Genomic DNA, 27,549 nt, shown 5'->3' with positions numbered 1-27,549 from the left:
AAGACTCTGTCACCAAAAAATAAAAATAAAAATAAAATAGAGGGCCGGGCGCGGTGGCTCAAGCCTGTAATCCCAGCACTTTGGGAGGCCGAGACGGGCGGATCACAAGGTCAGGAGATCGAGACCAGCCTGGCTAATACGGTGAAACCCCGTCTCTACTAAAAAAATACAAAAAACTAGCCGGGTGAGGTGGCGGGCGCCTGTAGTCCCAGCTACTCGGGAGGCTGAGGCAGGAGAATGGCGTAGACCCGGGAGGCGGAGCTTGCAGTGAGCTGAGATGCGGCCACTGCACTCCAGCCTGGGCGACAGAGCGAGACTCTGTCTCAAAAAAAAAAAAAAAATAAAATAAAATAAAATAAAATAGACTGGGGGTTTGCCGTTTTGCCCAGGCTGGTCTCAAACTCAAACACTCAAATCGTATATAATTCATCACTTTAAAGTATACAATTTAGCTGGGTGCGGTGGCTCACGCCTGTAATTCCAGCACTTTGGGCGGCTGAGGCAGGAAGATTGCTTGAGCCCAGGAGTTCAAGACCAGCCTGGGCAACACGATGAAACCCCGTCTCTACAAAAGTTAGCTAGGTGTGGTGGTGCACACCTGTGGTTCCAGCTACTCAGGAGGCTGAGGTGGGCAGATCACTTGAGTCCAGGAGGTCGAGGCTGCAATGAGCTGAGATTGTACCGCCACATTGCAGCCTGGACGACAGAGCAAGACCTCAAAAAAAAAAAAAGGTATACAATTAGGTGGTGACCAGCACCTGTAGTCCCAGCACTTTGGGAGGATGGGAGGATTGATGAGCTGATATTGCACCACTGCACCCCCAGCCTGAGTGACAGAGCAAGACCTTGTCTCAAAAAATAAAAATAAAAATGGTCAGGTGTGGCAGTTCATGCCTGTAATCCCAGCACTTTGGGAGGCCAAGGCGGAAAGATCACTTGAGATCAAGAGTTCAAGACCAGCCTGGGCAACGTCGCGAGACCCCATCTCTACAAAAAAGAAAAGAAAACAGAAGAGAAGAAAAGATAAAAGAAAAGTAGAGGGTAAAGAGGACAGGGAGGGACAGAACGAGGGCCCTATTTCAGCCAGGGAGGTCAGGGAAGGCGAAGTGTTGAGAACTGACCTGGAGGGGAGAGGCTGGACGCCGGGTGGATATCCCTGGGAGGCTACTTTTGGCAGGGGCACAGTTCTGAACAAACCCCGCCCCGCTTTTCCTCCTCCCCTCTTCCTCGATGTGCCTTTCCCGTCCTCCGCCGCACCCCCTCCCCACGCTCCCCAGCCCCGGACGCCCGCAGCCCGGCAGGTACCTGATTTGGGGTAGGTGATGATAAAGATGTCGTCGTCCCGCACATCTTGGGTGTTCTCCGCCAAGCTGATGCTCTCGGGCGAGTACAGGCCGACGGGGAAGGGGACGCCCTTGTACCGGAAGTATTCACCTGGCAACTTCTGGCTGTGGAAGGGTGGGGGAGACGCCATGAGGGAGAGCAGGGAGGTGGGTGCCAGGGTTCTTAGGGCGGCGCCACTCGGACCCTGGCAAGGAACTTCCTCCTCAGAGCCTTGGTCCCTCTTCTGTAAAGTGGTGACACTGTCCCTATAAACCTTATAAAGCTGGTCGGGCGCAGTGGCGCACGCTTGTAATCCCAGCACTTTGGGAGGCGGAGGCGGGTGGATCCCCTGAGGTCAGGAGTTCGAGATCAGCCTGGCCAACATGGTGAAACCCCTTCTCTACTAAAAGGACACAAATTAGCTGGGCGTGGTGGCGCATGCCTGTAATCCCAGTTACTCCGGAGCCTGAGGCAGGAGAATCGCTTGAACCCAGGAGGCGGAGGTTGCAGTGAGCTGAGATCGTGGTGCCGTTGCACTCCAGTTTGGGCAACAAGAGCGAAACTCCATCTCGAAAATAAAATAAAATAAAATAAAAATAATAAAAATAAAATATTTAAAAAAATTTTTTTAATAAAAAGATACTGGGTGAGGTGTCTCACGCCTGTTGTCCCAGCACTTTGGGAGGTCAAGGCGGGTGGATCACGAGATCAGGAGGTTGAGGTTGCAGTTAGCTGACATCGTGCCACTGCACTCCAGCTTGGGCAACAGAGTGAGACTTCATCTCAAAAACGAAAAGAAAAACAAAAGCAAACACAAAAATTAGCCAGATGTGGTGGTGGGCACCTGCAATCCCAGCTACTCGGGAGGCTGAGGCAGGAGAATTGCTTGAATCCAAGAGGTGGAGGTTGCAATGAGCCGAGATTGCGCCACTGCACTCCAGCCCAAGGGACAGAGCAAGACTCTGTCTCAAAAAAAAAAAAAAAAAAAAAAAAAAAAGATTAAAACAGAGCCTAGCTCATAGTCTGCATTCCGTAACTTTGAGCTAAAATTATTATGATTATTTCATGCAGTAGCAGGCACCACAGTGCCTTATGTGAACTCAGAGGAGGGCCTGCTTAGCACAGCCTTGCGCACACAGTAGGCCTTCAATAAACTGCAGTTACTTTGTTCAGTGATGTCATCAGTTATCCCATAGGTTGAGCGTGGGCGTGGAATTAGTGATGATGTCATCGGTTACCAGGCAGATTTAGTCCAGGGGGCGGACGCGGTGAGGTAATCAGTTTTCAGGAGTATTAGCTACTGAGCGCCTGCTGGGCCTTGGCTGGGCTTCCATAGGTCCTACTTGCCCTTTCTGTGCCTTGGGCAGTGGACCTCACTTCTTTGATCCTCAGTTTCCTCATCTGTCACGTGAGGATAAGAACAATCTCTGCCTTGAGGTTTTAATCCTACTTGGGGATTCAATGGGATAATATATTTTAAGTGCCTGGCTCCCGATACATTTATCAGGAAACGGAAGCTCTGTTTAGCATTATTTTAGTCTTTGATCTGGCCAATAGCTCCTTGAGGGAGAAAGCTCCTTCCCAGCTTACAGGAGAGGAAAACCCAGATGCCAACAAGAAAAGACCCTGTGCCCTTGGAGAAGCCCTGAAGGAATAAATGAATGAATGGGAGGGCATCTTGCCCATTCCTCTTGGCACCTACAATCTCCAAATCGGGGGTCCCACCACCACTGCCCAGAGGCCAGGGTGGAACCCACAGTGCTGGGACATGTTGGTGTTCAACCAGTGTTTGATTGACTGAGTGTAGGAAGGAAGGAAAGAATGAAGGGGTTTACCAGGACAAAAGGAAAGTCAAAGACACTTATGGCTTTCAGCTGCTGTAGCAGTTCTCAGCCCTGGGTGCTGCGGACGCTTTGAAAACTCCCCAGCGGCTGGGCGCAGTGGCTCGCACCTGTAGCCCCAGAACTTTGGGAGGCCATGACAGGAGGATTACTTGAGGACAGGAGTTCGAGACCAGCATGAGCAACATAGTGAGAACGCTGTCTCTGTGCAAAAATTAAAAACTAGCTGAGTGTAGTGGCATACATGTGTAGTCCCAGCTACTTGGGAGTCTGAGGCAGGAGGATCAATTGAGCCAGGAGTTTGAGGCTGCAGTGAGCTGAGATTGCGCCCCTGCACTCCAGCCTGGGTGACAGAGTGAGACCCTGCCTCTAGAAACAAACATACAAACAAACCAATTGTCGTGCAGTGGGTGTGGTAGAATCAGGCTCTCACTGTAGGTTCCAGTGCTACAGAGAGGACATGGAGGTTCAAGAAGGGAAGCAGTTTGGCTGTGGCCACACAAGAACTGAACAGAGCTGGGATTTGAACCCAAGCTGCGGTGGCCTCTCAGCCCTGTAGACTCAGGCCCTCCTTCCCCATGATCCCCACAGTCCGCCAAGACCTCCAAATGCACCGAGCACTAGTCCCACCTCTGGGCCCCTGGAGCTGCTGTTCCTGCTCCTGGAAATGCCCCCCTGACCCTGCCACTCTCTGGGCCTGAGCACTGAGCCTGCCAAGGAGCGCCCCTGACACCCGCCCAAGCGCCTATGTGGCTGCATCCTCGCATTCCTAAAACAGGTGCCCTGCGCCTGCTGTCCACCTTGTAGAACAAATCTGCCCCCGGGGCGACCTTCTCTACGCCTGGGTCACAGGCCTGTTTGTTCCCACAGAACACATCCAGGGCCTGACATGCCGATATCGCTCAATTCGAGTGGAGGAATGAAGGGGACAATTGAGCCAGTGAGAGGCTGGGGGCAGGGACAGCAGACAGAGCTCCGGGTTGGTGGCCGCAGCAGGCAGGTGATCGCTGGGAACGACTCAGCCTCCTGGACGGCGAATGGACATGTGACCTTTTTTTTTTTTTTTTTGAGATGGAGTCCTGCTCCGTCACCAGGCTGGAGTACAGTGACATGATCTCGGCTCACCACAACCTCCACCTTCCAGGTTCAAGCGATTCTCCTGCCTCAGACTCCTGAATAGCTGTGACTACAGGTGCCTGTCACCATGCCCAGCTGATTTTTGTATTTTTAGTAGAGATGGGGTTTCACCATGTTGGCCAGGCTGGTCTCAAACTCCTGACCTCAGGTGATCCACCCACCTCGGCCTCCCAAAGTGCTGGAATTCCAGGTGTGAGCCACCACACCCGGCAGACATTCAACTCTTTTTTTTTTTTTTTTTGAGACAGAGTCTCGCTCTGTCACCCAGGCTGGAGTGCAGTGGCTGGATCTCAGCTCACTGCAAGCTCTGCCTCCCGAGTTTACGCCATTCTCCTGCCTCAGCCTCCTGAGTAGCTGGGACTACAGGCGCCCGCCACATTGCCCGGCTAGTGTTTTGTATTTTTTAGTAGAGATGGGGTTTCACCGTGTTAGCCAGGATGGTTTCGATCTCCTGACCTCGTGATCCGCCCATCTCGGCCTCCCAAAGTGCTGGGACTACAGGCTTGAGCCACCGCTCCCGACCAGACATGCAACTCTTAAAGGCCCAACCTCCCAGGCCTCCTGCCTCCCTCCTCCACGGCCTACCAGGCCCAGGTTCCCTCTCTGTCCCTGTGTTCCTGCCCACCTCAGGCCTTCTCCTTTCCCTGTGGGCCCTGGACTCAGCCTCCTCCAGGTCTTCTCTGCTTCCCCCCACCGCTCCCAGCTATCCTGTGGCGCCTCAGTGCCTTCAGGTCAAACCCTAGGTCACTGCCTCCTCTGGCCTCCTTCCTGCAGACACCAGCTCTAGGCACGCCCATTTTCTGCTCTCTGAGTGCCTTTCCCACCTCCTCCATCCACCTCGACACAGGTCAGATGTTACCCTCCTTTTTTTTTTCTGAGACAGAGTCTCGCTCTGTTGCCCAGGCTATAGTGCAGTAGTGTAATCTCGGCTCACTGCAACCTCTGCCTTCCTGGGTTCACACCGTTCTCCTGCCTCAGGCTCCCTACTAGCTAGGACTACAGGTGTGTGCCATCACACCTGGCTAATTTTTCTATTTTTAGTAGAGACGGGGTTTCACCATGTTAGCCAGGATGGTCTCGATCTCCTGACCTCGTGATCTGCTCGCCTCGGCCTCCCAAAGTGCTAGGATTACAGGCATGAGCCACCGCTCCCGGCACAGATGTCACCCTCTAAATTCAGACCTTCTTGACCAATAGCCTCCTTGCCCCAGGAGATGGGGACACAGCCTCCTCAAACCTCCGAATTTCCTCTGCCCATCCCCCTCCAATCCCAGGAAAGGGCCTGGCACCAGCATGGAAGCCACCGGAACAGAAACTCTATGCCAAGAACATGCACGATCCTAGACTTCTCCCAGAACCTCACGAGGGGGGTAGTGAGAGGACCACTTTATGCTGGAAGAAATGGAGGCCCAGAGCGGTTAATAAAGTCCCCCAAGGTCACACAGCAGCCATTAGTTTTCATTAAATACAAGTACAGCTGGGCACAGTGGCTCACGCCTCTTGTCCTCCACTTTTTCAAGCCTTTGCTCCAAATGTCAACCCTTATCATGAGGGCTACCCCGGAGCATCCTGTTTACAGCTAGACCCCCTGCACCCCTTTCCCCTGCTCTGCCTACCATCACACCTGTCACTCCTGAGCTGCTCTACAGTTGACATATGACACTGATGGCTTACTGACCATCTTCTCCGCTTGCATGTAAGCTCCATGAGCCTGGGAATTTAAACAAATTTGGGGTTTTTTTTGTTCTGTCTTGTTTGCCAATGTACCTAAAGCACTCTCAGCAGAGCCTGGCACCAGGGAGGTGCTTGTCAATATTTATTGAAGGACCCAGGCAGGAGGATCGCTTGAAGCCAGGAATTCAAGACCAGCCTGGGCAAACTGGGTGCAGTGGCTCACGCCTGTAATCCCAGCAGTTTGGGAGGCCGAGGTGGGTAGATCACCTGAGGTCAGGAGTTCGAGACCAGCCTGGCCAACATGGCAAAACCCCATCTCTAATAAAATACAAAAATTAGCTGGGTGTGGTGGTGTGCGCCTGTAATCCCAGCTATTCGGGAGGCTGAGGCAGGAGAATCACTTGAACCTGGGTGGTGGAGGTTGCAGTGAGCCCAGATCACGCCATTGCACTCTAGCCTGAGCAACAATAGTGAAACTCCGTCTCAGGAAAGAAACAAAACAAAACAAAAAAAACAAACCAGCGGTACCCACAGACACAGGGAAGGGTCTCCCAGGCATTGCGCTGGGTGAAAGAGCCAGACTTGGAAGGTAAACTTGGTGTAGCTCCATCTCTGTGGCTGTGGTTGGCCAAATCACAGCCTCCAATGATGTTCTCGTCCTAATCCTTGAAATCTGAGACTGTGTTCCAAAGTGGCCAAACGGACTTTGCAGATGTGATTAACAGTCTTCACGAGGTGGCTCATGCCTCTAATTCCAACACTTTAGGAGGCCAAGACGGGTGGATCACTTGACATCAGGAGTTTGAGACCAGCTTGGGCAATATGGTGAAACTCCATCTCTACTAAAAATACAAAATTAACCGGGCGTGGTGGCGCATTCCTGTAATCCCAGCTACTCAGGAACCTGAGGCAGGAGAATCACTTTAACCTGGGAGGCGAGGGTTGAAGTGAGCTGGGATCGCGTCACTGCACTCCAGCCTGGGTGACAGAGTGAGTCTGTGTCTCAGAAAAAAAGAAAAAAAAAAAAAAAAACTTGAGGCCAGGCATGGTGGCTCATGCCTGTAATCCCAACACTTTGGGAGGCCAAGATGGGAGGATTGCTTGAGGCCAGGAGCTCAAGACCAGCCTGGGCTACACAGAGCAAGACCCCAATCTCTTTAAAAAAATAAGAGGCCGGGCGCGGTGGCTCAAGCCTGTAATCCCAGCACTTTGGGAGGCCGAGACGGGCGGATCACAAGGTCAGGAGATCGAGACCATCCTGGCTAACATGGTGAAACCCCGTCTCTACTAAAAATACAAAAAACTAGCCGGGCGAGGTGGCGGGCGCCTGTAGTCCCAGCTACTTGGGAGGCTGAGGCAGGAGAATGGCGTAAACCCGGGAGGCGGAGCTTGCAGTGAGCTGAGATCCGGCCACTGCACTCCAGCCTGGGCGACAGAGCGAGACTCCATCTCAAAAAAAAAAATAAATAATAAATAAATAAAATTAAAAAAATAAGAAAAAAAGAAAGAAAACTGCTGGGCTCAAGCGATCCTCCCACCTCAGCCCCCTAAAGTGCTGGGATTACAGGTGTCACTGAGGCCAGTGGGTTGCAATGTTAGATAAAAATTTATCTAAAATGTATCTAATATTTAATCTTAATTTTGTCATTTATCTAAATGCTAAACGCTACTAGAACGGCGGCGTTAGGGAGGCCCCTCTGGGAACCGGACATCTGAGCAAAAACTGAAGGTAGCGAGAGAGGAGGGAGCAGTGAGTGGGGATCAGAAGGAAGAGTGCGCGCAAAGGAAGTGAGCAGTGGGCTGCGGGGATTCTGGGGTCTGAGTGGGGCTGGAGCTGGGGGTCCCTGAGCGGCCCACCCTTCCAGGAATGCAATCCGACAGCAGGCGGGGTTTCTCAGCAGCCCTGGCACACGGTTTCGCTGACTCACTGCTGGCGCCTGTGATCAACTCGCCTTTGGAGAGAGAGCATTGCCAAGACCCCCCCACCAGCCTGAGCTGGGTTCAATGCGCCTCACTCCCAGGACGCGCCGAGCAGTGTCCCGGCATCCTGCCCCGCCTCTGTCCGGGCTGTTCTCCCCACCAGGCTCGCCCTCACTCATCTCCGGACAGGCTTGCATTTGGAGCCCATCTGGGCAGGCGTCCCCAACTCAACCTCTCAGCAGGATGACTCACCCTTGGCCATGGCTCAGAGAGACTCTCTCGGCAGAAGTGTGATTGGCATAACCTCTTAGGGAGATTTACAGGATTCAAGGCCAGCTCCTTCTCCATCTTCAGGGCTTGGGTCTTCCCTGACCGCCTTGGCTAAAGCAAGAAACCTCCCACCTTGTGTACTTTACTGCCCATCTCCACATCCTGCTGGCCTCTTTTGCAGCCCCTTTTAATAGTGTTTTTTTTTTTTTTTTTTTTTTTTTTTTTGAGACAGAGTCTCACTGTGTTGCGCAGGCTGCAGTGCAGTGGCTCGATCTTGGCTCACTACACCCTCGACCTCCACCCTCGAGCTCCTGGGCTCAAGCGATCCTCCCACCTCAGTTTCCCCAGTAACTGGGACTACAGGTGTGTGCCACCACATTCAGCTAATTTTTTAATTTTTTGTAGAGACAGGGGTCTCGCTATGTTGCCCAGACTGGTTTTGAACTCCTGGCCTCATGGGATTCTCCTGCCTTGGCCTCCCAAAGTGCTGGGATTACAGGCATGAGCCACCGTGCCCTGCTTATTTTTATCTTTTTGGATACAGGGCCTTGCTCTGTTGCTAAGGCTGGAGTGCAGTGATGCAGTCATAGCTTTCTGCAGCCTCAATCTCCCAGGCTCAAGGGATTTTCCTGCCTCAGCTCAGCCTCCTGAGTAGCTGGGACTACAGGCATACACCACACCTGGCTAATGTTTACATTTTTTGTAGAGATAGAGTCTCACTGTGTTGCTCAGGTTGGTCTTAAACTCCTGGACTCAAGTGACCCTCCCACCTCAGCCTCCCAGAGTGCTGGGGTTACAGGCATGAGCCACCACACCTGGTCTGTTGCCTTCTTTAAATCTGCCTTCCCTACTAGCAGGAGAGCTAGGAGGTGGCAGAAATTTTCCCTGTGCCATATCCTACCTCAAAAGCCAATATCTGACCATGGGTAACACTGTGTTCTTTTTTTTTTTTTTCTTTTTTTTTTTCTTTTTTTTTTTTTTCTTTTTTTTTTTATTGAGACAGAGTCTCGCTCTGTCGCCCAGTCATGATCTTGGCTCACTGCAACCTGCCTCCTGGGTTCAAGCGATTACTCCTGCCTTAGATTCCTGAGTAGCTGAGATTACAGGCGTGCATCACCACGCCTGGCTAATTTTTGTATTTTTAGTAGAGGCGGGATTTCACCATGTTGGTCAGGCTGGTCTCAAACTCCTGACCTTGTGATCTGCCCGCCTTGGCCTCCCAAAGTGCTGGGATTACAAGCGTGAGCCACCGCGCCTGGTTAAACACTGTGTTCTATTTGCCAGATCCCCAAATGAACCTGACCTCCTAGAAATGTAAGGAATAGACAGATGCCCTTGAGGAAGCGCACAGTGAAACATATCCCAGGGCGATAATGGCGATGATGTTCCAAGAAGGGCCAGAAGCAATAGAGGACGGGGTAAATGAGTCCAGACCGGAGACACGCTGGAATTCAGCCACTCAAAAAGGAGTTTACAGCTCAACAGGGACCTGGGTTATACATACATCTCTCTCTCTCTGTCTCTCTTTCTCTCTCTTTGAGACAAAGTCTTGCTCTATCGCCCTGGTTGGAGAGTAGTGACACAATCACGGCTCACTGCAAACACCACTTCCCAGGTTCAAGCCATTCTCATGTCTCAGCCTCCCAAGTAGCTGGGATTACAGGTGTGTGCCAACACGTCCCTCTAATTTTTTTTTTTTTTTTGACAGTCTCGCTCTGTCACCAAAACTGGAGTGCAGTGGTGCAATCTTGGCTCATTGCAACCTCCGCCTCCCGGGTTCAAGTGATTCTCCCATCTCAGCCTCCCAACTAGCTGGGATTACAGGAGCACGCTGCCACGCCCAGCTAATTCTTTGTATTTTAGTAGAGACGGGGTTTTCCCATGTTGCCCACGCTAGTCTGGAACTACTGAGCTCAGGCAATCCACCCACCTCGGCCTCCCAAAGTGCTAGAATTACAGGTGTGAGCCACCACGCCTGGCATGTCCCTCTAATTTTTGTATTTTTAGTAGAGATGGGGTTTTGCCATGTTGGCCAGGATGGTCTCGAACTCCTGGCCTCAAGCAATCCACCAGCCTTGGCCTCCCAAAGTGCTGGATTTACAGGCATGAGCCATCGCGCCCAGCCATACATGTATTTCTCAAAATGAGCACACTTGAGGCTGGGTGCGGTGGCTCGTGCCTGTGATCCCAGCATTTTGGGAGCCCAAGGTGGGACGATCACTTGAGCCTAGGAGTTTGAGACCAGCCTGGACAACATAGTGAGACTCCATCTCTACAAATAACAATAAAAAAAATTAGGCCGGGTGCGGTGGCTCACGCCTGCAATCCCAGCACTTTGGGAAGCCGAGGCGGGCAGATCACGAGGTCAGGAGTTTGACACCAGGAGTTCAAGACCAGCCTGGCCAACAGAGTGAAACCCCGTCTCTACTAAAAATACAAAAATAGCTGGACGTGGTGGCACATGCCTGCAGTCCCAGCTACTTGGGAGGCTGAGGTGGGAGAATTGCTTGAACCCAGGAGGTGGAGGTTGCAGTGAGCCAAGACCATGCCACTGCACTCCAGGTAACAGAGTAAGACTCCAATCTAAAAAAAAAAAAAAAATTAGCCTGGTGTGGTGGCATGTGCCTGTTCTCTCAGCTACTTGGGAGGCTGAAGTGGAAGGATTGTCTGAGCTGGGGAGGTCAAGACTTCAGTGAGGGCCGGGCGCCGTGGCTCACGCCTGTAATCCCAGCACTTTGGGAGGCCGAGATGGGCGGATCACGAGGTCAGGAGATCGAGACCATCCTGACTAACACGGTGAAACCCCGTCTCTACTAAAAATACAAAACTTAGCCGGGCGCGGTGGCGGGCCCCTGTAGTCCCAGCTACACGGGAGGCTGAGGTAGGAGAACTGTGTGAACCCGGGAGGCGGAGCTTGCAGTGAGCTGAGATCTGGCCACTGCACTCCAGCCTGGGCGACAGAGCGAGACTCCGTCTCAAAAAAAAAAAAAAAAAAAAAAAAGACTTCAGTGAGCTGTGGTTGTACCACTTAGGTGACAGAGCAAGATCCTGTCTCAAAAACAAACACACACACACAAAAACAGTAGTACACTTTAGATTTGCATGGTTTACTGTAGGTAAACTTTTATTTAAAAAACAAAACAAAAAAAAAACACTGGCCGGAAGCAGTGGCTCACATCTGTAATCCCAGCATTTTGGGAGGCCGAGGCAGGCAGATCGCCAGAGGTGAGGAGTTTGAGACCAGCCTGGCCAACAGAGCGAAACCCCATCTTACTAAAAATGCAAAAATTAGCCGGGCGTGGTGGTTGGCACCTGTAATCCCAGCTACTTGGGAGGCTGAGGCAGGAGAATTGATTGAACCTGGGAGGCAGAGGTTGCAGTGAGCCAAAATCTAGCCTTTGCACTTCAGCCTGGGTGACAGAGGGAGATTCTCTCTCTCTTTCTCTCTCTCTCTCACACACACACACACACACACACACACCCATAAACAAATATTGAAGTAGTTAATAATATGCAACCTGGAATGTTTAGGGGGAAACATTCAGATGTCTGTAATTTACTTTGAAATGCATCAAAAGTAAGGATTAGGCTGGGTGCCGTGACTCACGCCTGTAATCCTAACACTTTGGGAGGCCTATGCATGTTGATCACCTGAGGTCAGGAGTTTGAGACCAGCCTGTTTAACATGGCGAAACCCTGTCCCTACTAAAAAACCAAAAATTAGGATGGGAGCAGTGGCTTACGCCTGTAATACCGGCACTTTGGGAGGCTGAGGCAGGTGGATCACCAGGCCAGGTATTCAAGACCAGCCTGACCAATATGGTGAAACATTGTCTATACTAAAAATACAAAAATTAGCCGGGTGTGGTGGTGCAAACCTGTAATCTCAGCTACTTGGGAGGCTGAGGCAGGAGAATCGCTTGAACCTGGGAGTCAGTGGTTGCAGTGAGCCTAGATCTCGCCACTGCACTCCAGCCTGGGCGACACAGTGAAATCTCATCTCAAAACAACAACCACAAAACCACAACAACAACAACAACAACAACAATAACAAAAAAGCCAGAAGGATTGATACATGGCTAGAGGGATGCAAAGATCTGTGACAAAACAAGTACTATACAATAAAATTTCAGTGTATCCTGAGAGGGACACTGTAAAAAAGAAAAAAGATTAAAAAAATGTTAAAACCGGCCGGGCGCGGTGGCTCAAGCCTGTAATACCAGCACTTTGGGAGGCCGAGACGGGCGGATCACAAGGTCAGGAGATCGAGACCAGCCTGGCTAATACGGTGAAACCCCGTCTCTACTAAAAAATACAAAAAACTAGCCGGGTGAGGTGGCGGGCGCCTGTAGTCCCAGCTACTTGGGAGGCTGAGGCAGGAGAATGGCGTAGACCCGGGAGGCGGAGCTTGCAGTGAGCTGAGATGCGGCCACTGCACTCCAGCCTGGGCGACAGAGCGAGACTCTGTCTCAAAAAAAATAATAAAAATAAAAATAAAAATAAATAAAAAAATGTTAAAACCCCCAAATTTTAGTGGTGGTGGGTATAGGGGTGTTCACGGGGTAATCCTTCCATTGTTCTTGTAAGTTTTGAAAAATTTCATAATAAAAGGTTGGGAGGAGGAGGTGGCATTTATTTGGCAAGATGTCTGACATTACAAAGAACGGAAAAGCAAGGGTGGAGACAGATAGAAAGTCATATCTTAGTTATGTAAAAAAGTAATCCGGGCACAGTGGCTCACACTTGTAATTGCAGCACTTTGGGAGGCTGAGGTGGGAGGATTGCTTGAGCCTAGGAGTTCTAAACTGCGGTGATCCATGATGGGGCCACTGCACCTTTTGAGATGGAGTCTCACTCTGTCGCCCAGGCTGGAGTGCAGCGCTGCCATCTTGGCTCACTGCAACCTCCGCCTCCCAGGTTCAAGCAACTCTCCTGCCTCAGTCTCCAGACTAACTGGGATTACAGGTGCCCACCACCACAGCTGGCTGATTTTTGTATGTGTGTGTGTTTTTTTTTTTTTTTTAGACGGAATTTCACTCTTGTCACCCAGGCTGGAGTGCAATGGCACAATCTTGGCTCACCGCAACCTCCGCCTCCCGGGTTCAAGCGATTCTCCTGCCTCAGCCTCCTGAGTAGCTGGGATTACAGGCATGTGCCATCACACCCGGCTAATTTTTGTATTTTTAGTAGAGATGCGGTCTCACCATGTTGGTCAGGCTGGTCTTGAACTCCTGGCCTCAAGTGATCCACCCGCCTCAGCCTCCCAAAGTGCTGGGATTACAAGCGTGAGCCACGGCGCCTACGCCCCGGACTGCATCTTGTCTCAATCAGTTCCTGCCCTGTCCCCAGAGGCCACCCCTCCACCTCCCCCACCGCACAGATTGTGTCAACTCCATCTTGCATGCTCTGGACCTGTCATCTTACAGAAGAGGCTCTTTGGTGTCTTGGTTGTTTTTGCCTAGCATAATGTTTCTGACATTTTCCGTGTCTGTGTGTACATTAGAGCTTGTTCCCGTTTGCGGCTGAGTAGAATTCCACTGCATAAATAAATCACAATGTGTTGATCCAGTCCTCTGTTAATGGACACCTGGGTGGTTTCCAGGTCAGGCTATTACTCCCAAAGCCGCCACAGCTGTTCCTGTCTTTGTGGGAACCTGCGTTCTCATTTCTCTCGGGCAAATAACTAGGAACAGAATTGCTAGGTCACAGAGTGGATATCATATGATTTGCATTGTAGTAGCTGTAAAGTAGGTTTTAAGATCTGATAGGAGGCTGGGTGCAGTGGCGCATGCACCTGTCATCCTACCACTTTGGGAAGTCAAAGCGGGAGAATGGCTTGAGCCCAGGAGTTCAAAATCAGCCTGGGCAACATAGTGAGACTCTGTCTCCACAAAAAATCTATTTTAATAAAATTTTATATTAAAAAATATATAATATATTTTTATCTCAAGCCTGTAATCCCAGCACTTTGGGAGGCTGAGATGGGCGGATCACGAGGTCAGGAGATGGAGACCATCCTGGCTAACACGGTGAAACCCCGTCTCTACCAAAAAGATACAAAAAACTAGCTGGGCGAGGTGGCAGGCACCTGTAGTCCCAGCTACTTGGGAGGCTGAGGCAGGAGAATGGCGTAAACCCGGGAGGCGGAGCTTGCAGTGAGCCGAGATTCGGCCACTGCACTCCAGCCCGGGCGACAGAGCAAAACTCCGTCTCAAACAAACAAACAAACAAACAAACAAAAAAAGATCTGATAGGGAAAGTTCCCCCTTCACTTTTTTCTTTTCTTTCCAATTCCTGCACACTTGAAGTCTATATAAATATCGGCTGGTCACGGTGGCTCACACCTGTAATCCCAGCACTTTGGGAGGCCGAGGCAGGTGGATCCCTTGAAGTCGGGAGTTCAAGACAAGCCTGGCCAACATGGTGAAACCCTGTCTCTGCTAAAAATACAAAAATTAGCTGGGTATGGTGGTGCATGCCTGTAATCCCAGCTACTTGGGAGGCTGAGGCAAGAGAATTGCTTGAACCTGGGAGGCGGAGGTTGCATTGAGCTGAGATCGTGCCACTGTACTCCAGCCTGGGTGAGGATGTGAGACTCTGTCTCAAAAAATAAATAAATAAAGTCTGTATAAATATCGTATATATCCTCAAAACAGGTAAAACTGTGATCTATAAATAATAAAATAATAATAAAAATCTATATAAATATTCATATGATTTTTAATTTTTATTTATTTACCTCCCAAGTAGCTGGGATGACAGGCACACTCTATCACACCCGGCTAAATTTTTTGTATTTTAGTAGAAACGGGGTTTCATCATGTTGTTCAGGCTGATCTCAAACTCCTGACCTCAAGTGATTCTCCTGCCTCGGCCTCCCAAAGTTCTGGGATTACAGGTGTAAGCCCCTGGGCCCGGCTAATTTTTGTGTTTTTAGTAGAGATGGGGTTTCGCCATGTTGACCAGGCTGGTCTTGAACTCCCGACCTCAGGTGATCCGCCTGCCTCGGCCTCCCAAAGTTCTGGGATTACAGGCGTGAGTCACTGCACCCAGCCAAGGCCCATTTTGGAGAAGAGGAGAGTGGGGCTCCGGGATGGAGAGCATCTTTCACCCACCTCTGCCTGATGGAGCACACACCTTAGGTTCGAGGTCCCTGGCTCTGTCCCTCGAAGCCTGGCAGTCTCACCACAGGCCCTGCCCCTCCGAGTCCCGCTCTAGCTGGGCTGCCAGTATTGTTCCGTTCTCACTGTCCAGTTTGGCTTGTTCCCTGAGTGTGGAATGCTCCACCACACCGTGGAACCGCACCCTGCGCGACACCTTTCGCCTGGGGCACTTCACTTTTTTCTCTCCTCCTTGCTCTCAAACGCCTCCTCTCTCTCTCCCTTCCAGCATACCTTTATTATTTATTTATTTATTTTATCTTAATTTTATTTATTTATTTATTTATTTTGAGACAGAGTTTTGCTCTTGTTGCCCAGGCTGGAGTGCAATGGCGTGATCTCGGCTCACTGCAACCTCCGCCTCCCGGGTTCAAGCGAGTCTCCTGCCTCAGCCTCCGGAGTAGCTGGGATTACAGACATGCACCACCACGACCGGCTAAATTTCTATTTTTAGTAGGACAGGGTTTCTCCATGTTGGTCAGGCTGGTCTGGAACTCCCAACCTCAGGGGATCCGCCTGTCTCAGCCTCCCAAAGTGCTGGGATTATAGGCATGAGCCACCGCACAGGGCCCGAATTTATTTTTTTGAGACAAGGTCTTGCTCTGTCTCCCAAGCTGGAGTGCAGAGGTGCGATCTCAGCCCCATTGCAACCTCCGCCTCTTGGGTTCAAACAATCCTCCTGCCTTAGCCTCCCAAGTAGCTGGGATTACAGGCACCCACCACCACATCTGGCTAATTTTTATTTTTTTAATTTTTGAGACGGAGTTTTGCTCTTGTTGCCCAGACTGGAGTGCGATGGCGGGATCTCAGCTCACTGCAACCTCCACCTCCCGGGTTCAAGTGATAGGCTCACTTCGGCCTCCCAAAGTGCTGGGATTACAGACGTGAGCCACCGCGGCTGACCTAATTTCTGTATTTTTACTAGAGATGGGGTTTCACCATGTTGGCCAGGCTGGTCTCGAACTCCTGACCTCAAGGGATCCACCTGTCTCGGCCTCTCAAAGTGCTGGGATTACATGAGCCACCATGCCCAGCCTCAGTGACAATTTTTGAAATTGAGTATATGTGGAAATGCTATTTCAGATAGATTAGATATGTGATTAAAATTAATTTCACTTGTTTCTTTTATGTTTTTTAAAAAACGTGGCTACGAGAAAATGTTTTCCTATGGGCTCGTGGTATATATCTATGGAGGGTGGCCAGAGTCATGGAAACCACAGGGGGTGACAAGGCCCCCAGAGAAGAAATGGCCACTGAGGGGCAGCCTCTGACTGCAGTTCCAAGCCCCTGTCGGATTCCTTTCTCTGGCATGAGGGTTATGAGTGGGGCCTCAGTTTTCCCATCTGTAAAACGGGCATTGTAACACTGGGACCACACACGGCTGTTGGGAAGACTGAATGAGCTCCTCCTCACACTGCCCTCAGCACAGGGCCTGGCTCAGGGCAGATGTTCAGGAAGCTCGTCATTATTATCATTCCTCACCTGTCTCCTCCCTCCCTCCCTGGCTCAGCAGCGGTCCCAGAAACTGGGGAAGGAGGAAAGAGAGAAACAGCACAAACGCTGAGTCAGCCGTGAGCCCCGGTCAAGCCCTTCCCCAGTCATTGCCCGTTTCACAGACGCTCAGCCCTCAGGGCAGTCCTGTCTACCAGGAGGGTCCCAGCTCCTGAGCCACAGAGGCGGCGTTCGAACCTGGGACTGCCTTCCTGTGGGCATTCTTTTCTTTTTAATTTTTTTTTAAAGGGAGATGAGGGTTTGCTATGTTGCTCAGGCTGGTCTTGAACTCCTGGCCTCAAGCAATCCTCCTGCCTCGGCCTCCCAAAGTGTTGGGATTACAGGCGTGAGCTGTGGCACCTGGCCCCTGCAGGCATTCTTGCCTGCGGTGTCAGGGTCCCCACTTTCCCAGATCCTTGGGGCTCTGGTCCCCGTGTAAGTAGCCGGCCACACCTGTCTTAGGGCCTCCACTCCAGGCCTCCTGGCAAGGCTAGGGTCTCCCTTCTCGGCCTGGCATTTATTCCATGTCATGGGTGACCCACTGGGTCCCACAGTTCCTCCTCCAGACCCTCCAGGTGGCAAACTGGGCTGCTCGGTTCTTTCCAAATGGGTCCTGAACTCAGCTGGCCAACATGGAGAAACCCTGTCTCTATCAAAAACACAAAAATTAGCTGGGTATGGTGGCACATGCCTGTAATCCCAGTTACTTGGGAGGCTGAAGCAAGAGAATCGCTTGAACCCAGGAGCCGCAGGTTGCAGTGAGCTAAAATCGTGCCACTGCACTCTAGCGTGGGGGACAGAGCAAAACTGTCTCCAAAACAAAACAAAACAAAACAAAAAACAAAACCAAATGGATCCTGAACTCTGAACGTCCCCACTTCTCAGCCTTTCCTCTGCCGGTCCCTACGCAGGCCCGCCAGGCACAACTGCCACCCCCCACCCCAAAGAGCGAGTGGAAAGGAAATCGCATCCTGTCCCTCACTCCTCAAGCCTGAGTCAGGGACTGGGGGGAGAAGGAGGGAACCGTGAGCATCTTTTTCCACTTCTCCCCAAGTCCCCGCATCCGCTAGTGCCGGCCCCAAAGCCCCTCTCCCTAGTCTGCCCGCCCAAATTTCACCCAGCGGGGAGGCAATGTCTTATTATTTCTTAATTGTTTGAAACCTCTTGATCAGCCCCTGTCTCAGAAAAAGCAGCTTCAGGGTGCGATGGCTCACTCCTGTAATCCCAGCACTTTGGGAGGCCGAGGCGAGTGGATCACCTGAGGTCAGGAGTTCGAGACCAGCCTGACCTGTATGGTGAAACTCCGTCTCTACTAAAACTACAAAAATTAGCCCGGCATGGTGGCGTGCTCCTGTAGTCCAAGCTACTCCGGAGGTTGAGGCAGGAGAATCGCTTGAACCCGGGAGGCGGAGATTGCAGTGAGCCGAGATGGCGCCACTGAACTCCAGCCCGGGCAACCAGAGCGAAACTCCGTCTCAAAAAAAAAAAAAAGAAAAGAAAAGAAAAAAGGAAAAGCAGCCTCACGACTGGCAGGGTTGTGGCCGTAAAATCATTCAAGTGGCTCAGCCCTCCCCAAGGAAGGCGGGACCGGGGTTGAAAAACCAGAGTTGGCCCCTCCTCGCCCCGCCCTCCCCGCCAATAAGAGGCAGAGATGAGACGGTGCCGGCGCCAGGGACTCCCGAGATCAGAGCGAGGGGAGGAGCGGCCATCGCAGCTCTCCTTGGCTGCCCGAGGCGCCCCAGGTCCAAAGGCCGGCGTGGCTTCTCTGGCCTTGACACTCTCCGTAGCCCAGCATGCAGGGAATGCAAAGAAACGCCTGGAACCGCAGAGCGCCGGCTATGCCTCCTGTCTGGGTCTCCCTCCTGGATCTCGCTCCTTCCGGGTCTTGCTCATCCCTAAGTTCCCCATCCAGGGCGTGATACAGTCAGGCTTCCCTGGTTCAAATCCTGGCTACGCCCTGCTTGGCAGCTGTGTGACCCTGGGCAAGTCACTCAACCTCTCTGGGCCTCACCTCTCGCAGGGGATGACAGTAGTTAAAGTGGGTTAATCTCAGACCGCTGTGAGGATTAGATGAGGTAATACAGACAGCACTCAATAGGTTGAGAACAACTTCAAGGATGTTACAGGGATTATAACATCCTGGGCTTGTCAGTCTACTGGCTCTGCAGCCCATCCTGCCTACCGCCTGTGCCAAATGTTTTCCTCTTACGATTTTTTTTTAATTTTTTTAATTGTAATTTTTTTTTTTTTTTTTTGAGACAGAGTTTCACTCTTGTTGCCCAGGCTGGAGTGCAATGGCACGATCTTGGCTCACCGCAACCTCTGCCTCCTGGGTTCAAGCAATTCTCCTGCCTCACCTCCCAAGTAGCTGAGACTACAGGCGCCCACCAGCATGCCTGGCTGATTTTTTTTCTATTTTTAGTAGAGAGAGGGTTTCTCCATGTTGGCCAGGCTGTCTCGAACTCTCGATCTGCCCGCCTCGGCCTCCCAAAGTTCTGGGATTACAGGCATGAGCTGTCGCGCCCGGCCTCTTACGATTTTAATTTAGCCCTTATTATCCTTTTTAGTCCTTTTTACATACAAGGCCACATGGAACACATATTAAATTTCTTTTTTCTTTTCTTTTTTTTTTTTTTTTGAGATGGAGTTTCAATCTTGTCACCCAAGCTAGTGTGCAGTAGTGCGATCTCAGCTCACTGCAACCTCTGCCTCCTGGGTTCAAGCAACTCTCCTGCTTCAGCCTCCCGAGTAGCTGGGACTACAGGCAGGCACCTTCACGCCTGGCAAATGTTTGTATTTTTAGTAGAGACAGGGTTTCACCATGTTGGCCAGGCTGGTCTTGAACTCCTGACTTCAAGTGATCTGCCCTCTTCAGCCTCCCAAAGTGCTGGGATTACAGGCATGAGCCACGGAGCCCGATCTCACATATTAAATTTCTAAAGCATAATTTATAACCAACCTCATAAACTAGAACATTCTGAGCGACGCACCTTGCTGATATCTCTGGGCCCCTCCCTGTAGCATCTACTCTTCCCTTGAGCTGCTATCCTGAATTAAATTCTGGTCAATTCCTTGTTTGGTTTTTATTTTATTTTTTTAGAGACAGGGGTCTTGCTGTGTTGTCTAGGCTGGAGTGCAGTGGCACGATCTCAGGTCACTGCAACCTCCGCCTCCTGGGTTCAAGCGATTCTCCTGCCACAGCCTCCTGAGTAGCTGGGATTACAGGCATGCGGCATGACTCTGGCTAATTTTTATATTTTTAGTAGAGACGGGGTTTCACCATGTTGGCCAGGCTGGTGTCGAACTCCTGACCTCAAGTGATCCACCCGCCGCGGCCTCCCAAAGTTCTGGGATTGCAGGTGTGAGCCACTGCGCCAGCAACTTTTTTTTTTTTTTTTTTTTTTTTAAATCACGTATGTGTGTATTCTGAAAACAATAGTTTCTCTCCTTCCCTCCCGGGTGCTTAAAGAATGAACCATTTGAGAGCCACTCAGGTCTGCTGCAGGATGACCCACCACAGGGAGTTTCCACTGCGGCTGCCTCTCTTCGGACCCAGCTGATCCTTACTCTCCTGAAGCCACCTACGTCCCTATGCCCCAACCATTCCCTCTCCCAGCATGCCCTGCCCCTCCTCCCCGTCTGCTAACCCCGACTCATTCTGGAAGCCCCAGCTCAGAGGTTGCTTAATGGAACCTCCATTCATTCATTCATTCATTCTCGACATCCTTTTCACAAATTTCCCACATTCATTTCCTATCCACGAACAGGCCAATATTTTGGTGCCACGGGGCAGATTTGAAGTTAGACCGGCATGATCAGGGACCTGGAACCTGGGGTGGGTGTCTGCCTGCCTTCTCTCATCCCCCTGGGCCAAAAATCCTAAATTGCCTGTGTTGAATCTTAAAGCCTGAGCAGTTTGGCAAAGGAAGGAGAGAGGGCAGAGGTCAGTCCAGGCAAAGGACAGGGCACTGGTGCGTGCAAAGCCCCGAAAGTGGTGAAACCCTGTCTCTACTAAAAATACAAAAATTAGGCCGGGCGCGGTGGCTCATACCTGTAATCCCATCACTTTGGGAGGCCGAGGCGGGCAGATCACCTGAGGTCAGGAGTTTGAGACCAGCCTGGCCAACATGATGAAACCCCGTTTCTACTAAAATATAAAAAATTTAGGGCCAGGCGTGGTGGCTCAAGCCTGTAATCCCAGCACTTTGGGAGGCCGAGGCGGGTGGATCACGAGGTCAGGAGATCGAGACCATCCCTGGCTAACATGGTGAAACCCCATCTCTACTAAAAATACAAAAAACTAGCCGGGCGTGGTGGCGGGCGCCTGTAGTCCCAGCTACTTGGAGGCTGAGGCAGGAGAATGGCGTGAACCCAGGAGGCGGAGCTTGCAGTGAGCCGAGATTGCGCCACTGCACTCCAGCCTGGGCGACAGAGCCAGACTCCGTCTCAAAAAAAAAAAAAAAAAAAAAAAATTAGCCAGGTGTGGTAGAGTGTGCCTGTCATCCCAGCTACTCGGGAGGCTGAGGCAGAAGAATTGCCGGGTGACAGAAATCCCAGGTGACAGAGCAAGACTCCATCTCCAAAAAATAATAATAATAATAAATTTAAAAACATTTACCTGGGCATGGTGGCACATGCCTGTAATCCCAGCTACTCCGGAGGCTGAGGCAAGAGAATTGCTTGAACCCAGGAGGCAGAGATTGCAGTCAGTCGAGATTGTGCCACTGCACTCCAGCATGAGCCACAGAGCAAGGCTCTGTCTCAAAAGAGAGAGAGAAAAGATCTTTCTGGGATCCCTGGGGAAGGAGCCAGATAAGCAAAGGCACTGTGGCAGGGAACAGTGTGGCCAGAAGTAATTCGAAGTAATAGAGTAGATAGGCCGGGCACGGTGGCTCGCACCTGTAATCCCAGCACTTTGGGAGACCAAGGTGGGTGGATCACCTGAGGTCAGGAGTCGAGACCAGCCTGGCCAACATGGTGAAACCCTGTCCATACTAAAAGTGTAAAAATTAGCTGGGCGTGGTGGCAGGTGCCTGTAATCCCAGCTACTTGGGAGGCTGAGGCAGGAGAATCACTTGAACCTGGGAGGCCGAGGTTGCAGTGAGCCGAGATAGTGCCACTGCACTCCAGCCTGGACTACAGAGCGAGACTCCATCTCAAAAAAAAAAAAAAAAAAAAAAAAATTACCCAGGCGCAGTGGCACGCACCTGTCATCCCAGCTAGAACCTCAGAGTGCCTGCTACGCCTCCCATCTGGGCTGAGTCTACCTCCTGGATCTCGCTCCTTCCTGGTCTTGCTCATCATCTCTACATTTCCTGTCCAGCGCATGATACAGTCAGGCTTCCCTGGTTCAAATCTTGGCTGTTCCCTGCTTGGCAGCTGTGTGACCCTAGGCAAGTCACTCAACCTTTCTGGGCCTCATCTCTAACACGGGATGACATCAGAGTGGGTTCATCTCAGATGGCGGTGAGGATTAGATGAGGTAATACACCTGAACCTAGGAGGCAGAGGTTGCAGTGAGCCAAGATCGTGCCACTGCACTCCAGCCTGGGTGACAGAGCCAGACTCAGTCTCAAAAAAAAAAAAAACACACAAAGTAGTAGAGTAGTTGGAATGCAGGTGAGGAGGCTGGGGGCGGGGTGGGTGAGGGCTGGGCGCTGAGGAATTCACTGGATGGCTGGGAGGAAGGGAGGAGCAGCCTGGGACAGCTGAGGTGGTGTTGGGGGGAGATGAGGAGGCCTGAGCTGGGGCTGTGGCAACCGAGAGGAAGAACGGGGCAGAGAGTCAGGGGACTGGGGTGGGGATTGGGGACTGACAGGCTGGGGGCAAGCAGAGGGGAAAGTCGGGGCCAGGAGAAGCCCTGTGGATCTGAGCCAGTGATGTGGGGTGGGGGGGGCATCCCTGAGATGGGCAACCCAGGAGGAGATGGGAATTTGAGGGGGCTGCTGAGTTCAGGGGGATGTGGCGTATCTGAGGGGACCCGAGAGGGGGACACCCAGGAGGAAGCAGGCCCCGGGGGGATGCTCCAGTGGGCTCGCTGGGGAGAGGCACGCTTCCTGGCCTAGGGGATTCCAGAAGAGCCTGGAAGTTTGAGGTCCTAAGGGCACCCCCAGGGCGCCGCAGCCATTCAGGGCTGGAGGAGTCCTGCAGGGGAGGTGCTGTTCTCCCTCACGATGAAACCGAGCGTCGCAGAGGGTCAATGACTGAACCAAGGTCACCCACTTAGCGAGCACACTCAGGGCATTTTATGACCAGCTGGCAGGGCCTTAGCAGAGATAAAAAAGGCTCCCAGGTGCCTGGATGGGGTGGGGGTGAGGCCTTCCCAGAGGCGAGCTGGCTTATCTGTTTATCTCTGGAGGAAAGAATTGCAGAGCTCAGAAGGCCTGGATTAGCCAATGTTGAGTACCGAATGCTGGGGCCTGCCTCAAGCAGAACTGGGCCAGCCTGGTCACCGCTCTCAGCCCAGGAGGCCCAGAGACACTAGGAAGCTTGTCTAGGTCACACAGCAATCAGGATTGAACTGCGCCTGTCTCTGGAGTCCCAGGCACCCAAGAAGGCCTCTCCATGCCCCAGCTTCTGGCTGAGGGAGGGGAGGGGAGGGCCTGAAACAGTGGAATGAAAGGAGGCAGCCAGGCGCGGTGGCCCACGCCTGTAATCCCAGCACTTTGGGGGGCCGAGGCAGGTGGATCACCTAAGGCCAGGAGTTCAAGACCAGCCTGACCAACATGGTGAAACCCCTTTTCTACCAAAAATACAAAAATAAAATTAGCCAGGCGTGGTGGCGGGCTCCTGTAATCCCAGTTACTTGGGAAGCTGAGGCTGGAGAATCACTTGAACCCAGGAGGCGGAGGCTGCAGTGGACTGAGATTGTGCCATTGCGCTCCAGCCTGGGCAACAAGAGTGAAACTCCGTTTCAAAAAAAATAAATAAATAAAATAAAATAAGAAAGGAATGAGGCAACTGGGCTGAGAACGGGTCTTGGTTGTCCTCCTCCTCACAGCCCACGGTGGCTGGAGGGGTCCAGGCTGCCAGAAAGGTCTCACTTGGCAAGAGTACAAGATACGAGGGATTGCAGATTGTCTCAGCAGTTCGCTGTGTGATATGGGGCAGGCTGCCTGCCCTCTCTGGGCCTCTGCACGCTCACCTGAAAAACGGAGCCACGGGGAGGGGTGTAAAGGGACATCACCAAGGCTGAGAGGAGCAGGAGAAACCACAGGCTCTGGGGTGAGACAGACTGGCTTCAGATTTGCCTCTAGCTTTGTAATTGCGGTCATGTCGCATTCCCTCCCAGCCTCAGTTTCCCCACCTGGAAAGCAGGTGCTGTCAAAGTGCCTGACTCATCCCCAGGAACAGGGAGTCACGCTGAGCTCACGGAGGTGGGCAGTGCTCTGCCCTAACCACTCTTAGGATACCTGAAGAGTCCGGAGCCTGCCCTCTCAGCCCCAAGCCCCCTAGAACACAGATTCCCTCTGGGTCTCAGCGGCGTCCCAGTTTCTCCCATTTCACCCCAAACACCCCCCTTATTTCAGGCTTGCATGGGGTGTCCTGGGCACTACAGGCCGTTGTGTTTCCTGAGCAACTACTGTGCACCAAGCGGCCTGCTCTCTTCCACTCCTCTATCAGGGAGACACGGGGCTTGTGAGCCCCTTTGGCAGACAGAAAAACTGAGGCCCCAAGAGGGACAGGGACACCCCAGGCATCCCCACTGGTGACTCAGCACGGCCATGTCCTCACTCCCTTCTCAGGAGGGACCTGTACACCACGTTGGATGCCCCAGCCCAGCCCAGCCCCGACAGCCAAGTCTGGGCTAGGCCTGCCGCCATGGGAGGCTGGAGGCCACCCTTGCCACAGCCTCTGGCTCCCCCAAACAGCCACGTCCTCCCTGGGATCTCCTGGCTCCTGCCCAGGTCTGGGCCTCACCTGATTTCCGAGATGTCAGGTTCATAGGTGTCCCACAAGCCCGGGATCTGGGGCTCAGCGGGCCCGTCCATGGCAGGTGGGTGAGGGTGGGGAGGGGAGGACGAGCAGGGAGCAGGCGGCACGGAGGCCAGGTGTGCGCAGCGACAGCGTCTGCCACCTGGGGAGCCCGCCAGGTGCCTACTCCGTGCCCGGCCCAAGGGGAGGGGCAGCACCCAGCCGGTTTTCCCAGCTGCTACCCACGCCTCCGACAGCGGGGAGAGGCCAGAGGGAGTCACCCTGCTCTGAGGGCGGGGAGGAGCAGTGATGGGCACGTCCTGGCGTCTGGTGCTCAGCTGGGGGCAGAGTCCAGGGGGTCAGTGTCAAGCCCACACTGGAACCTTCCAGGCTGGCAGTTCTGGGCCTGTGGGCACCCACCTGGAGCCCACGTTGCTCATTTGGGAAATGGCGCTGATCTCGCCCATCTCAGCGAGCTCATTCATTCACTCACTCATTCATTCCTTTATTCATTTGAGAAATATTTACTGAGCATCTCCCGTCTGCCCCGCACTGTTCCAAGCACTAGGCCACCGCTGGGGACGGGCGATAGAAACTCGCCTTCACGGGCTGATGCTTAGGGGCACCCTGGAAACACACACAGGGACAGAGGCACAGCCAGGACCACAGCAGCACAGACAGGGCGGGAGCCAGGGAGAGAGGGAGAGGGAGAGGACGGAGCTCGTGGGAGACCGAGACCTAGAGGGGGCTGAGATGCACAGGGGCCAGAGACCTTGAGAGACACAACAGAGATACACCGAGGGCAGAGACAGAGACACACAGAGACCCAGAGGAGAGGAGACAGAGACACACAGGGGCCAGAGACCTTGAGAGACCCAACAGAGATACACAGAAAGGTCAGGGACAGGGAAAGACACGGATATGAGAGACGACTGCCAGATATGGTTGGGCGTGAGAGTTTGAAGGTCACAGCCCTGGTTTGAATCCCAGCTCCAGTGCCTCCCAGCTGTGGGGCCTGGAACCAGGCTCATAGGCTCATCTTGCCTTGGTTTCCCCATCTGTGAATCTTGCCTTGGTTTCCCCGGGCTGCTGTGAGGACTGAGGGAGACACTCTCAGCTGCTGGTGGAGTATCTGGTACACAGTGGGCTTGGCATAGACAGTGTTCTCTTCTGTTCTGCCCCTACCCCAAACCCTGGCCCTCCCCAGCTGTTGGTCCCTGACCCGTAAGAGTCCTGGAGTCTGGCCATGAAGCCAGTCTCCCCACCAGTGGTGGCAGGTGCCTGTAATCCCAGCTACTTGGGAGGCTGAGACACGAGAATTACTTGAACCTGGGAGGTGGAGGTTGCAGAGAGCTGAGATCATATCACTGCACGGCAGCCTGGGCGACAGAGAGAGACTCCATCTCAAAAAAAAAGAAGAAAAGAAAAAAAAAGCCGGGCGCGGTGGCTCAAGCCTGTAATCCCAGCACTTTGGGAGGCTGAGACGGGCGGATCACGAGGTCAGGAGATCGAGACCATCCTGGCTAACATGGTGAAACCCCGTCTCTACTAAAAAATACAAAAAACTAGCCAGGCGAGGTGGTGGGCGCCTGTAGTCCCAGCTACTCGGGAGGCTGAGGCAGGAGAATGGCGTGAACCCGGGAGGCGGAGCTTGCAGTGAGCTGAGATCCGGCCAATGCACTCCAGCCTGGGCAACAGAGCGAGACTCCGTCTCAAAAAAAAAAGCCAAAAGAAGGCCTGCGCAGTGGCTCATGCCTGTAATCCCAACACTCTGGGAGACTGAGGCGGGTGGATCGCCTGAGGTCAGGAGTTCGAGACCAGCCTGGCCAACACAGCGAAACCCCATTCTACTAAAAATACAAAAATTTAGCAGATTATGGTGGCAGGTGCCTGTAATCCCAGCTATTCGGGAGGCTGAGGCGGGAGAATCGCTTGAACCCTGGAGGCAGAGGTTGCAGTGAGCCAAGACCGCGCCATTGCACTCCAGCCTGGGCAACAAGAGCAAAATTCCGTCTCAAAAAAAAAAAAAAAAAAAAGGCCAAAACAAATAAAATTGTATTTACTGACCAATTATTGTTGCATAGGTGAGGGGGGTGGAAGAAGTCAGAGTCATCGAACAGATGCAGAAAGGGGGCCCAGAGAGGTCATGTGACTTCTCCCAGGTTGCACAGCACTGCCCGCCTTCACTCTGAGGGCGAGCAGAAGAGGAGGGTTCTGGGATATCCCATCTCTCAGTTCACCACCCCAAGACCCGTCTCCAGGAGGCTCAGCTGTGGGAGCGCCCACCCCTGCCCCAGCCACCACTGACTCCACATCCTCAACATTCTGCCTTGGTACGTTCAGTGTTAAGCCTTGATGTTCCCTGCTGTGAAAAGGGGTCTCCTGCAGGGCGGGTGGAAGGGTGAGAGGGCCAAGCTTCCCCCTCTGAGGCTGAGTGAACCCCTCTGATGTCGGAGGTGGGGGACTGAACCATGACACCCCACCTGGCCTCAGGCTGGGCTGCCTACACCTTTGTTTTCTATTCAATGACCCTTTGTCCTGGCTCTGTGTGTTGCTGGGGCGGGGAGGTGGGGAGAGTCTGGGGAAGGGAATGCCCAGGTCCTTAGGGGTCCTGAGAGGGAAACTGGCAGGCAGGTGGGGAGGCAGCCCTGGGGCACAGGAAGGTCGGGGAAGGGAGCAGTAGGGCCTGAGGTTGTACCTGAGTGGGCAGTGGCAAGAAATTGGCCAAACTAGGAGGCCTAAGACCCAGGGGAGGTTTCTACTGCAGGGCCTTTGCCCTTGCTTTTCCCCCGCCTGGCATGCGGTTCCCGATACCTGGG

General features: G+C 52.6%; 1 protein-coding gene across 1 annotated transcript in view; it reads right to left on the bottom strand.

Moving 5' to 3' along the window:
• Positions 1-24,871, bottom strand: part of LOC105478644 (sulfotransferase family 2B member 1) — a 46,994-nt gene extending 22,123 nt beyond the window's left edge. Inside the window, exons 1-2 of the mRNA XM_011736158.2 lie at positions 24,737-24,871; positions 1,306-1,448 (exon numbers count right to left, since the gene is read on the bottom strand). Coding sequence (XP_011734460.2) covers positions 1,306-1,448; positions 24,737-24,807 — 214 coding nt within the window. The 5' untranslated portion in view covers positions 24,808-24,871. The remainder of the gene's footprint in view (positions 1-1,305; positions 1,449-24,736) is intronic.
• Between the last annotated feature and the right edge of the window lie 2,678 nt (positions 24,872-27,549).

Source organism: Macaca nemestrina, chromosome 20 (assembly GCF_043159975.1).
Source record: "Macaca nemestrina isolate mMacNem1 chromosome 20, mMacNem.hap1, whole genome shotgun sequence".
NCBI lineage: Eukaryota > Metazoa > Chordata > Mammalia > Primates > Cercopithecidae > Macaca > Macaca nemestrina.
This window is presented reverse-complemented; position numbering and strand designations above follow the sequence as displayed.